The sequence below is a fragment of the Camellia sinensis genome, chromosome 9 (assembly GCF_055761805.1).
Source record: "Camellia sinensis isolate YWXY chromosome 9, ASM5576180v1, whole genome shotgun sequence".
Taxonomy (NCBI): Eukaryota; Viridiplantae; Streptophyta; class Magnoliopsida; order Ericales; family Theaceae; genus Camellia; species Camellia sinensis.
In genome coordinates, this window is record NC_138969.1 from 192,938,746 (window position 1) to 192,952,583 (window position 13,838).

Consider the following 13,838-nt stretch of genomic DNA (forward strand, 5'->3'; position numbering starts at 1 on the left):
TGAAATAGATCAAAGCGGCAACTCCTTGTTACTATGCTCTCGCGTTCTCAATTGGGACTGAAATCATTTTATCTAGCCAAAAAGAAAAGAAAATAAGAATATTATAGTGGCTGCAAAATAAAAGGGCACAATTTTCACTGCCAACTCTGGGTTTCTGGCATCTATATGCCACTCATATTTTGGCAATCCATAGTCGAAATTAATTGAGAAAAAAAGGAGGCATCATATAGCTGTAGTATGGGAAAATTAGAAATCACAGTGGGAAGGAATATAACACAAACAATGATCAAATCATTTGCCAAAACAGACAGCACATACTCAGAGAAATTATCCATGGTGTTTCTTATAAACAATTTCAAAGTATCACAAAGAGTTTGATCTGCAAGGTCTCAGAAGTATAGATGTTGTGCTTCTAAACCCATATTAAGATTCTTCAAAGCGAAAGATTTGGTTTAAATTAGCACGGACTTTTGTGAGCCGACTCAAAACTTTTGGATAACTACTGAATTAGCAAGACCAGCTTTCTCAACCGTCTGGGATGGATCGGTGAGTGGCTTGGGAGGGAATCCGACTGTCTGCAGCTGATAAGTCCTGCTACCACCAGGCCTAGATGCATCGATGAAGTAACGGATATCGGCTACGGTATGGTGGTAGTTGAAGTGTGCAATCATGCGTGTTCCATCAGCCAACCTGAGTTGAATTGAGGTTGACGGCATGTTTTCATCCACAACTAGGCCCGCAGAAGGGGTTGGAGCAGTATTGAGAGACGCGTCAGCGGTTGGCTCGGGAGCCGGCTGAGTTGTGCTGCCGCCACCCAAAGTTCTTCCCACACCCTGAAATGGATTATGATGCTGCTCGGGTTCCTGCAAGAAAATTGAAAAAGAAAAAGTAAAGTTGTTATGGGTAGAGTTTATACCCTTGAAATGATCATAAGAATGGCCAAGAGCTGTGGAAGGCCACATAGGAAGGCTAAGAAGTACGAAAAAGGGCATAGATACAAACCGTGGACATGCAAGTTTTCAAAAAAATGCATAACACAAAACATGTAATTTTATATATTTATCATATATCATATATCATATTTTATAATATTATATATTTATTTTATGCTAAGGCTACGAATGAACCAAACTGTTCACGAATAAGCTCGGTTCGGCTCGGCTTGGCTCAGTTTGTTTAATAAATGAGACAAGCTCGAGCTCGAATATTAGGCTCGTTTAGTGAACGAGCTGAGCTCAAGCTTTCATAAGTTCGGCTCGTTAAACTCAGCTCGTTTATCTTTATTTAAATTATGTGATAAATATATTATTTATATATTAAACAATATATAAATATATAAATAATATTATAAATACATTATTTATATATTAAATAATATAAATAATATTTTTTATTTAAATAATATTTAAAAACATTTATCGAGCCGAGCTCAAGCCCGAGCCCAGTTCTTTATCGAGCCAAGCTCGAGCTCGGCTCGTTTGTAGCCCTATTCTATGCTAAATATTTATTCTGATCAAATTCATCAACCTTGGGTATGCTACTACTGCAGTTAAAGAAAAAGTCACCACGTGCACTCAACATGTCCCCAATGTGTCCTCAACATGTTCGGAGCATGTCCGTGTCTAGCATGTGTTGGACACTAATACGTGACCTTTGGAGAGGTGTTTGTGCTTCATAGCAGGAAGGAGTTAGTATGCATTTACCACTCCTTTTTCATAGCAAACAATTATTAACAAGAAAAGGCTGCGTAAGTAGTTTCTTGGGATCCATTGGTTCGTTTGCAATGCAACTAATTGGAAAACATATTATAACATTGCACATGATCTTGGAGATGAGAATATAACAAGTCAGAAACTTATATCCCAATTAAAAAAAAGTTGTATTAGGAACGGGGACTCACAGGACAGTTCTCATCCCTTCTTATAAGATTAACGTGAACTGAGGATCTTCTATCCGCAGGCTCAAGCTCTTTTGGACACTCGGACTTTGTAATGCTCTGCATTGAGATGTCACAAAATCATTAACAGAAACCCATCAATAATAACATCACAAAGGGCCAATCAAACAATGCGGGAAAAAAAGCAGGAAATAATACTCCCTCTGTCCCAAAATATTAGTCCCTTTTGGGAAATCCAACTTTTTTTGATAGTACAATTATTATGGTTCAAAAATATTAACTTTCCAAAACTATCACTTAAAAAATATTAATGTCAATGAATTTAAAAGAAGGGCAAAATAGAAAATTCATGTTATTTTAGTCCATGATTTTTGAAAAGGCAATATTTTGGGACAGTGAAAAATGGAATAAGAGACTAATATTTTGGGGCAGAGGGAGTAATAGAGATAGATAATCCATCCACAACCACATATTTTCAAGAGTAGGATTCAAACCAAAGACACAATCATTGGATTAGGTAAATTCAGTGGTTCGACATGCTTACTGAGACTGTCTCTGCACCAAATTTATCACAGTAATTTAAGGGGCCAGAAAGAAATTAAGACAGAAAAATGATCAAAAGGAGGAAACATAGTGCAAGATTTGATCTGAAGTATTACATAATGGTGTACTATGATTGTACCAAACAATTGCCCATGCATAAGGACTAGATAAACATCATTCCACCTCTCACATGGCAAGTTTGGTGTGTGTGTGTGTTTGGGGGGGGGGGGGGGGTATTGTTTACAGACCCAAGATTCTAACATAGGAGCAAATAGATACTACAAAAACATTTTTTTTTAATAAGTATAAACTACAACATCAATTTTTGTTGGCGTAAAAGATGAAAATAAAATGAAAACATACATAAATAAGCAAGTAATCTTCTATATGTGTTGAGTTACAAAACAAAGTAATTGTAAGACAATTTATCCACTCAAGTGAGGCATTTTGATTTGTTATTGACACTCCTTATCATTAAAAGCATCTATGATGGAATTGACAATGTATTCCTCAATGAATGTGATTAAGTAACTTGCTGACTCTTAATCTGCTATCTTCTCTTTTCTGCAGACTAGGGATTGTAATCAACACCAATTATGAGAAATTCAATTTTGTATATTTTATTCAATTTATTATTATTATTATTATTATTATTATTATTATTATTATTATTTTTAAATTCTATAGTTTGACCCCATGTTTCATAGGTACAGTGGCAGGCACTTAAATATTTTAAAAATGTAGAGGGCCAACCACTTAACATTTGTTATAATGCTTAAGAGTGGTGAACTTGTATAATTTGGAGATAATTAATAGCTAATACTACTATAATAGGCCCCTATTGCTCTTACCTCCATGAAAGGTGCATTTTCAGGATCATCCAACCTCCTCAAAGGGCCATCATTTACAGTAAAACCGTTTCTCCAGAAAACAATGTTGTGAATGACTGCCTCAGGCTGCTGAGGCACAGGAGCAGACGGTATTGTTTCTCCTGAAAGTAATCTTCCAGTTCCAGTAAAGCTTCTTGAGCTTGAAGACGGACGAGAGTTCTCAAGGGGTCCTTCTACAGCTCCCAACTGCCTGGCTTGATTGAAAATTGCATCCACGTCATTACCCTTTGAGGGATCTTGCACAAGCATACCACTGCCAATATTGTGACAACTATATCAGCCACCATAACCTTAAAAAGGTAACATGAATTTCCAGCAATAAGGTCACTTTCAAAGATGTACATTGAACTATAAAAGCTATTGTGAAATCATGTACAAATAATTTCAAAAGCTTTTTTTGTGTGTAGTTATTGAATTGAGGCTTTTTGGCTAAAAGCAAACAAACAGTTCAATACAAACTACAATGCAATCCACAAAAGAATGACTTCAAACATTTTTTATTTTGATAAAAGAGGCACCAAAGGGGTGCAACTTGTGTACAAAAGGATAAAAACTAACTAAGCATAAAAAAATGCCTATTCAAAGGCTTTTACAAAATTCAAAATTTGATTTAAACAAAGAAAGTAATTTACTCGTCAAACTCAATCTTCTTTGCCAATAGTTGAGTTATTTTGTAATTTTTAAAGCAATATTAAGCCCTATAAAATACACAAAAGTTACGTCGTAAAAGTACTTTAGGACTGTAGCAATGGAAATAGAAGCTACCTTGTACTATTATCTCACTAATGATACTAAATACATTGATCTTGAACAATAATATTTAGTAATGTCAAGCATATGTGATAATAATCATTAAAAAGACTATAAAAATTCAAGAAAATTGGGCTATGTGATAGAGAGGGTAAAGCACTAATCCCAACCCAAACATCAAACACAGTAATTGAATTTTGTGAGGTTCTTAACTGGGTTGATTGGTTGGGGGGGGGAGGTGAGAACCTGTTAAATTTGATGTATGGAAAAATAGAGAGAATGAAATATGTATTGATGATTGATATTATTGATTGATATTTTGATATATTACAATGATTCCTATATATAGAAGAGAGGATGTGGGAAGAGAATAGGTGAGTGTGTAGATGGAGTAGGTGAGGAGTAGGTGGAGAGTAGGTGAAGTAGGTGAGTGTGTAGTAGGTGGTAGTGGTAGGTGTGTAGTAGGTGAATTTTAACAGCCCCCGCAAACTCAAGGGGGATAGGAACTAACCAACTTGAGTTTGGAGAGAGTAACAAAACAAGAAAATACATAAAAATAAAAGAGGATAGGAGACACCGTATGGTCGTGTCAGACCATTGATGAAGACACTGGATGGTGGTGTCATAACGTTGTAGAGGACACTGTATGGGGGTGTCATAACGTTGTAGAGGACACTGTATGGTGGTGTCATAACGGTGTAGAGGACACTGGATGGCGGTGTCAGACTGATGTAGAAGACAGTTTATGGGGTCATGTCGGACCGTTGTAGCAGACAATGTTGTGACAGTTTACAGAGTCTTGCTGGACCCTTGTAGAAACTAACCGGAATCAATGTCGGGACAGTTTACAGAGTCTTGTCGGACCCATGAAGGAGCTAACCGGAATCAATGTCGGGACAGTTTACGGAGTCTTGTCGGACCCATGAAGGAGCTAACCGGAATCAATGTCAAGACAGTTTACAGAGTCTTGTCGGACCCCTAAAAAGTTGCACCCTCAAAAGGTGTGCCCAATCGGTCAAAAAATGCATGCCATCAAAAGGCGTGCCCAATCCATAAAAAGGCGTGCCATCAAAAAGGCGTGCCATCAAAAGACGGGCCATCAAAAGGCGCGCCCATGTTGTCGTCGAGCGCCGAGCGGCGCATGATGCGCGTGTCTGCCTCTTCGTCAGGGTCTTTATAAACTGAGGCGGAGGCTGTGCTTGAGACAGAAGCGAAGACAAAAAAACTTCGTGAAAAAACTTCTGAAAAAACTCTTCATTTTCTGAGAGAGATATTCGTTTTCTGAGAGATTGTCTCTAAGAGCTGCAAATCTTGAAACACTCTGTAATACTCGGTTGCCCAGAAAATGGCCTCTTCTTCCCGTTCAGCTACCCAGAATATGGCCTCTTCGTCCCGTGGTATGCTCACTCTCTTTCCAGACCTCAACGAGTCAACAAGAGAGATAACTGGTGCGGTGGCCAGTGAACCTCAACCAAACGCCTCTGGTTTTGCTCCGTTGAACTTTCCGATGCAGTCGGTGGAGCAAAAAATGGCAGTGCAAACTGATATTGAGGCCAATCAGTATACTTTGAAGTCATGTGTGGAGACCATGACAGCGGTCACAAACCTGTCGCACCGGCTGCAGAGTAGGACAAATGAGGTGCAACAGTTAAACGCCCAACTGGCTCTGCTCCAACGCATGTATAAGGATGCGCGAGCAGAGATAAGTGTGCTAAAGGCGGAAAATAAGGAGCTGAAGCGGAAGGCCACCGTGATGTTCCGATTTGGAGGGCCGCCATATGCTGTAGTGGAGGAGCAGGGTGGAGTGATCGTGCCCAGTGGAGTGGGAAACACGGAGGCAACACCGTCAAGGGCCGCCCAGGACGGAGGTAAGAAGAAGAGACCGGCGGCAGAGTATAGAAGAAAAATCCCGCCTGTGGATGTGGTTGTTTGGTTTGTTTCGTTTTGTGTGGTCGTTTTTTTTTTTTTTTTTTTTTGGTGTAAAATTGTGATCGGGGTTGAGCCCGGAGATGAATAAAATATGGTTGGTGTGCAAAGCTATATGGGATGAATGGAATTGGAAAAAGATTAAAAATAATGTGAAAGAAAAATAAAGAAAAGAAATAATAAAAATATATTTGAAATCAAAAAATGAAAGATGGGGGAAATAAGGAAAGTGGTTTGGAGAAAATAAATAAAAATAATGGAGTTTGAAATCAAACGGAGGAGAGATGATGTTTTTTTTGTTTTTTTGTTTTTTGGTTTTTTTTTTTTTTTGTTTTTGTTTTTTATTTAATATATAATAAAAAGATATATATATATATATATATATATATATAAAATAAAGAAAGTGGGAGGAACAAGGAGTGCACCAAGTAAGCTTTAGAATAAAAAAAAAATTTTGGGCGGTGGATGCAAAGTGAGGAGAGAGAGTGGGGTGATTAAAAAAAAGAATGGTGGGTTGAAAAGGGGAAAGATGAGAGAGAGAAGGCATGTGGGTGGTTGTCCATTGTGGAGGACAAACATCAGATAGAGAGTGGGTTATATTATATTCAAAAAGTGGGCGGTGAGAGAAGCAAAAGCTGCGGGTACAAAGGCGGTGGCGTCCGCGGTAGGGGTAGGTGCAGGGGCCTCTGCTGCAGCCACATTTTGGACAGCTGACACGGCCAACAACATCATGCCAACAGCAACAAAAGCTTCATCTTCATTGCCGCCATTGTTATTTTTGTTGTGTATAGTGAATTAGGCAAAGCAAATTTGCAATTGAAAATGAAGAGAGAGAAAAAAAAAAAAAAAAAAAGCCGTGGGTCTGCAGTGTGTATACCATTTCCAGCACAAGGCCATGTGAACCCAATGATAAAACTAGCAAAGCTACTCCACTACAGAGGCTTTCACATAACCTTTGTCAACACCGAATACAAGCACGAACGTGTACTCAGGTCCAGAGGTACCAACGCGGTCCACGGGTTGTCGGAGAGGTTGAAGCCCTAAGAGGAGAAGACCGAGGAGGATCGGGGAAGTCGAGTTGGGTCCGGAACTTGCGGCCCGTGCAGAAGGCTCGGACCAAGCCAGCATCAAGGTATGTGTAGAAAATAAGCGGAATAGGTTGAGGTCCGGCGGACGGCTAAGGTGAGGTTGCCGCCCGCCGGTGAAGCGAAAATATTAAGTTCTAAACCTGCTCTGATACCATGTTAAATTTGATGTATGGAAAAATAGAGAGAATGAAATATGTATTGATGATTGATATTATTGATTGATATTTTGATATATTACAATGATTCCTATATATAGAAGAGAGGATGTGGGAAGAGAATAGGTGAGTGTGTAGTAGGTGAGGAGTAGGTGGAGAGTAGGTGAAGTAGGTGAGTGTGTAGTAGGTGGTAGTGGTAGGTGTGTAGTAGGTGAATTTTAACAGAACCCATATTACTGTCAGGCTGGAGAATCCCACACTTCACAAGCAGCATTTCATTCAAAATTTATATTTTCAGATAACTCGAGGCCAGGAAAACAATTTTGCCACCCTACTCTAGACCATAAGTATTTTTCTTTTGACATGATTTTCAGCTATTCAATTTTTAGTCCCTTTCTTTAGCAAATATTATTAGTAGAAAATGTCAAAGAGAACAAACAGTAGAGGATAACCTCTCAAAACAACCAGAGAAATGGAAACCATAGTTACAAAAACAAGTAAAACAATGACAGGCTCAAGAGTTAACAAGGTGTGGAGTTCACCAGGTAAGACCCCAATAAATGGCACCACTAGAACTACATATCCACATAATCTTTTATAAATGTAAGTTGTAACTACAGCTAGTGCACAAGAACTACATGATTCAAACAAAGGCATAGCACAACCACCTTCCAAACAATGCGAGTCAAACTGCAAATTTAGCATTTACAAAGTACCACAAATCTTTTTTTGACATTTGGAAGAATTACTATAGCCTCTTTTGTAAGAAGAAGAAGAAGAAGAAGAAGAAAAAGAAATAACACCAGATCTGAGCAAAAATGTTACACTTTGAGGCTCCCTAACTTATATTTTTAGTCTTTTAGTTTATGATATTTGATACAATAAAGTATTTTTCTTCCTCATCAGATTAATATCACTCCGGAGACGAAAAGATCACAAAAAAAGGCAAAAAGAGTGAAAATCCGCGACTGAGTAGATCCGCTCGAGCGGAATTCACAATCCGCACGAGCGGATTTCCCTAAATAAAGTTTTGCCTCTGAGATGATCCGCATGAGCAGCATATTTAAACCGCACGAGCGGATTTGCCCCGTTTTGCTTGTGCGCGTTTTTGACTCAGAATTGACTAGAGGTGATAAAAAGAAGTTTTGGACACTTGTTTTGGGATCTGAAACCCTAGAGAAGACAACTAGAAGCTAGAGAAGAAGAACAATTATCAATACATGGCTTTCTTTTCAACCTTCGAAGTGTTCAACCTCTCCATGTGCGGTTAAGCTTTCTTCTTAGGATTGTGATAAAACTCTAATTATCATGTAATTTTATATTTTAATTCTAGTTTTTCTTTAGAATTGGATAATCGTTGTATGATTGTTTTTAGACTTTTTATTCAATTATGTATTCGATTTCTGTGATTCACAATGCATGAACATACAACTATTTTACTTTCTTGTATATACAAACCGTAAGATGAGTCATGCTTAGGAGAGACGAGTCGTGCTGCAACCTTAGTTTAGTGCAGATGATTAGTGCTGACCGAAGATGGTTTGTGCCTACGTTTTGAATATACTCATCTTATTAACGATGATATTAGGACTTGAAGTCACGATACATTATTATTATCCAAGTCATTGATTCACTAGAGTTGGGTATTTTAATTATATGATATGAGATTAGCAGTGCATTCGAAATTCTAAGTCTCCCTCCATATGCGAATAACTCTCTTTATTTGCGCAATTACTTTAGTTTAATTTAAATTCTCACTAGTAAAAATCAATCATCCTCTCTTCTTCAAATTAAATTAGTAATTACCAATCGAATTGATATAACTCAGCCCAAAGTCCTCATGGTACGATACCTGGACAATCCACTGTTTTACTGAATTAGTGTTTTGTGACCGATCAACATCTCTCTCTCTCTCTCTCTCCCTACCCAAGATCTTTCATCGTGCTTGGAAAGCTTGAATTGGATTCCAAATCAAAGTAACTTTTCTACATATCACACACACAGAGATCATTGCTGAAAAGAGCCATGATGAATAAAAGACAAGTTTCAACATGTATTAAATTAAGAATATAATGATTCAACCAACAGAACAATTACAAATATATGAACCTGTCCCCCCTAGAAAAGGGTTAACAGAGAAGTGTCAGACACATGAATATAATTGACTGAAGGGATTGATATGCAATAACAATTGGCCATTACTCAGTTTGCTTATCATGCTACACTAGCATCTTCAGTGCAATGTTATTTTCTCATTAATTTTAGCATATGATTTTTTCAGTTCTTTTCCTCAAACCATAGGCTTTATTTGGCATGCACTGATCACCGAACTTCAACCAGCTAGTGCTGGTTTCAAGTAACAATGCAGAAACAAAGTACTAAGTCCTCGGCAAACATAGCAGAACTTTTACCCCCGGTAATGTTTCCACTAGGCACTAACTAGTGGTTATATTTTTGTTCTCCTTCATCATGATCTCAAACTAAATATTAGAAACATTAAACTGCAGGATAAAAGGGACTCATTTGAGATATATACCATCTATTTTGTGTGGACCTACAATTGTCATCAGGAAATTAACAATAACAGAGATCTAACAGAACCGCTGCACCAGGAAGACTACTAGACAATAGTAAACAACTACTCAGTTTATTTGTGTAAGACTTAAGAAAGGTCCGATTTGCCAGGGGATTCCAGCATCATACCATTGAATTCAGTATTCTACTCTTTTAGTGGAACTATGCAATCTCTCTGAGGCTTTGACTCAAAATAGTCAACACAACTTAGTTCATTGATTTCAGTACATTAATCACCAAAAGATCCATTAGCAATTCAGTGCTTTGAACTGCAAACATAGTTCAACACTGGACCTTATTTCAGCATTTATTGGTCACCTCATCGGTTGGCATTAAATTCAGGTAGAAGTTAATGCCACTGCAAACATACAAGTCCATAGTTAATTTTTTACATCTAGCACAGACAGAAGTTGCAAACTCATCAGTCATGCTACTGTTCTTGGAAACAAAGGTCATATGATACTCCATCCAAGTTCCAACTCCCTTCAGCATGCATAGCATATAACTAAGCAAAAAAAGAATGGGCAATAGCATAAATTAAGGAAAGAACTACTACCGTCTCCCATAAAAAAATACACTCACAAACGTAACTAACAAGGACCCAAACACAATCTCATCTCCAACACAGGGCACAGAACCCAAAACAAGTATTCCAAGCATTATTTTTCGTTGTCCAATCCATCACAAGAAAGAAAAAAACAAAGACCCTAAATTTGGGGTTCTGTTATGTGCAACCTTGCCTCCCTGAAGTTGTGCATGTCCATGACCTTTTCTCGCTATTTTGACTAATTAAAAAAGTTAGCTCAATTTGAGAAGATCTTGACCTCCATAAAAGTGCATAATGTCGTAGGACAAACCACTCATAATTTCCCTATTGGAGTCTATACTAATAAATGAAGTAACAGAGAGCACCATTTTGAAGTTTCACTCAAATTGAAACCTGGCAATATTTTTATTTCCAAGAAAACAAATGATTTTATATAATCGCATTCAAATCACTCAAATATCCAATAATGTAGGACCTTTTTTTTTTTTTTTTTTTTCCTTTTTCAAACAATTCAATTTGAATTTGAGGGGAAAAGATTAAAAAAGGTTATACATCGGGAGAATGGGAAAAGGTGGCAGAAGTGAAAGTGGAGAATCAGTAAATTTGAGGTAATGTAAGAGCAGTTATATTCACATAAATCTGTAACACTTCATACTAATCATAATAGAAACCCGCATAATGAGTGCTCACAAACTAAAACAACCTCTACACACATGTCCTATTACAATTTGATAAAAAAAAAAATTGATTTTTTTTTTTTTTTTTTGACTTATACTTGCTCCTTTTGGTTGAAAAAAAAAAACAAAAAAAACAAAACAAGAACACTGAAACAGAGGAAAAAGAAACTGACTTTATACGAAGCTACAAACAATTCAACATCTGAATCATTATACAGGGTTTTCCCCTAAAAAACTCACAGTGTTCTAAAGCAAAGGAAAAAGAAACTGACTTTAATACCAAGCTAGTAATCTAAAAACAATTCAACATCTGAAACATTCGATACACTCAATCAGCTATCTAATCTATGGTAATTAACAGATCCAATGCAAAGCTTCAAAAAAAAGCACAGCCCAAAGTTCAAATTTTTTTTCCCAAAAAAATTCTAATCAGCATATAATCAAAATCAGCTGGCTGCACAAAACAGATTCAAGTTTCAAAAATTTTCTCAGAAACCAAACAAGCACAATAAATCGCACAAATTTCGCAATTGAAAATTAGGGTTAGAGAGAGAGAGACCTCTTCTCGCCGCCGGTGTAGTACTCTTGAATTTCATCGGAGTCGGTGTCAGAGTCGTGAGCGGAAGAGGGGCGGTTCAGATCGGAGAGGGTTCGGATACCGCCGGTTCGACTCGTTGAGGGCTTTGCAGGTTTCTTGTCGCGAGAGGCCATTTTCGTCTCTGTACAAGAACAAGAACAAGAACAACTAGTAGAGAAAGGTAATATATTATCAACTACCGGTGAGGTGTGCAACTCGAAAAAAATTATAATACAAGGATAATCACTTTGTTTGGTTTGAGTAAAAACACTTTTCAGAAATTTTATTTTCTAATTTTCAAATTTTTTTTATTTTTATTGAATGTTTTTAATATTTTAAGTAATTTTTTTAATTTTTAATATAATTTTTATAAAAAAAAATTAAAAAATTTCACTAAATACCAAAAATATAAATAAAAAAAATAAAAATTCAATATATAGTTCATATTTTTGTGTATTTATTAATTTTTTAAAATATTTCTTTTTAGATACATTTAATTCAAGTACATTTAAAAAAGTTAAAAAATTCTTAAAATTTTAAAATATTTACTAAAAACTAAAAAATACGAAAAACAAAAAATTTAGTCTTCAAATAAGTTAATTCAAAAAACTAAAGCCAACCACATTGAAGGGTTTCTCTTTAATTATTCAATCTAAATAATAGTGATAAAGAAGATCATAAAAAATTAGATAATTATTTTTAATTTTAATATCTTTTGGTATTTTTTATTTGTTTAACTAAATTTAAAATTATATTCATACATAATTTTTCAAGGTATCTTATCTATTTTTTTTTTAATTTAATATTTTTTAGAATCTTATTATTATCTACAAATAATAAACTACTAATCAATAAATATAAAAAATAAACAAATAAATTAAATCTTATCAGCTATAACAAATAAATTTAAAATTTTGATTTATCTTCAATTATTTTTTTAGGTTTCATTTTTTAATTTTTTTTTTTTTGAACAATCCAAATATTTTTGTTATAATGATCATGAAAAAAATTAAATATTTATTTTTAATTTTAATATATTTTGATGTCCTCCTTATTATCGAGAATTTTTTTTTTATTAGCTTAACCAAATTTAAAATTATATACGTACATAATATCTCAAGATATCCTATATCTTTCTCTTTTTTTTAATTTAAATATTTTTGGAATCTTTTTATTATCTACAAATAAACTGCTAATCAATAAATACAAAAAATAAACAAATAAATTGAACCTTATCAGCTATAACAAACAAATTAAAAATTTTCTATTACTCGTACATAATCTTATAGGTATTCTATGTCTTTTCGGTTATTAATTTTAAAATGGGTGAAAAGAAATAGTAAATAACCCTAGGTTATAAAATTTAAAAAATAAAAATAAAATTACTTCAATTAAATAACTCTACATTAATCCACCAGTTGGGAACAAATAAATAAAGAGTTCATAGAAGGAGAATTGTTTCATCACAATTGATCAAAAAATAATAGAATATATATATATATAAAAAGGAAATTGCAATTCAAATACATGGAATACTTGGAAATCCATAATCAGTACCAAAGTATTAGAATATTTATTAATATTAAAAGATCAAAGATGGAATAGGAAGAAGAATAAAGAATATATATATATATATATATAAGAAATTGCAATTCAAGTACATGGAATACTTGGAAATCTAGAATCAGTACCAACGTATTAGAATACTTATCTTACGTAAAAACATTCCCAGCAAATCTTTTACAACCTGAAATTTTACTTCCACATAACAGATTCCATCAATACACAAAATAAGAAGTTTGTGAAACAATAAAAGGAAAGTGAACTTGTAAGTTTGAGTTTCAAAATTCGAAACTGCATCTTTAATTTGTTTGAATTTATTTTTTTTAAATGCTCTACCAATCAAGAATGTCGAGACCCATTTTCTCTTTCTAAAAAGTTGAAGATCCATAACTTTTGTTTTTTGAAACTGTATTGTAGTTTGGGAGACAAACGTGGGAAAGTGGAATGTGGAAGTGATTGGTTATGATTGGTTTATTAAGTCCCTATCTAAATGCCACATGCCAAAAGTTTCAAGAAATTTTGTTAAGGGCTTACTTTATATAATAGTATAGATGATGCGAATTGTGATGCCTAGCTATATATTCTCAAGAATTTATTTTTACAAATTAATAAATTAAATTAGTAGTATTATTTTTACTTGTCCATTAAATA

The 13,838-nt window shown here is 35.0% G+C and overlaps 1 protein-coding gene across 1 annotated transcript; it reads right to left on the bottom strand.

Moving 5' to 3' along the window:
- Window positions 1-315: 315 nt before the first annotated feature.
- Window positions 316-13,359, bottom strand: LOC114266430 (plant UBX domain-containing protein 4). The gene is made up of 4 exons (XM_028207321.2): window positions 11,607-13,359; window positions 3,292-3,583; window positions 1,901-1,996; window positions 316-863 (listed from the first exon to the last, which is right to left on the bottom strand). Exons 1-4 carry the CDS (start codon window positions 11,756-11,758, stop codon window positions 483-485), a joined length of 921 nt encoding a protein of 306 aa, XP_028063122.2. The 5' UTR covers window positions 11,759-13,359; the 3' UTR covers window positions 316-482.
- Window positions 13,360-13,838: the final 479 nt, after the last annotated feature.

What these genes read in the sequence shown, in the direction of transcription:
- LOC114266430 (XM_028207321.2), bottom strand. Translation starts at nt 11,758, where the DNA reads ATGGCCTCTCGCGACAAGAAACCTGCAAAGCCCTCAACGAGTCGAACC. An exon ending in TACACCGGCGGCGAGAAGAG is followed by an intron (nt 3,584 to 11,606) that starts GTCTCTCTCTCT and finishes CAATATTGGCAG; the next exon opens with TGGTATGCTTGTGCAAGATC. An exon ending in GAAGGGATGAGAACTGTCCT is followed by an intron (nt 864 to 1,900) that starts GTGAGTCCCCGT and finishes ATTTTCTTGCAG; the next exon opens with GAACCCGAGCAGCATCATAA.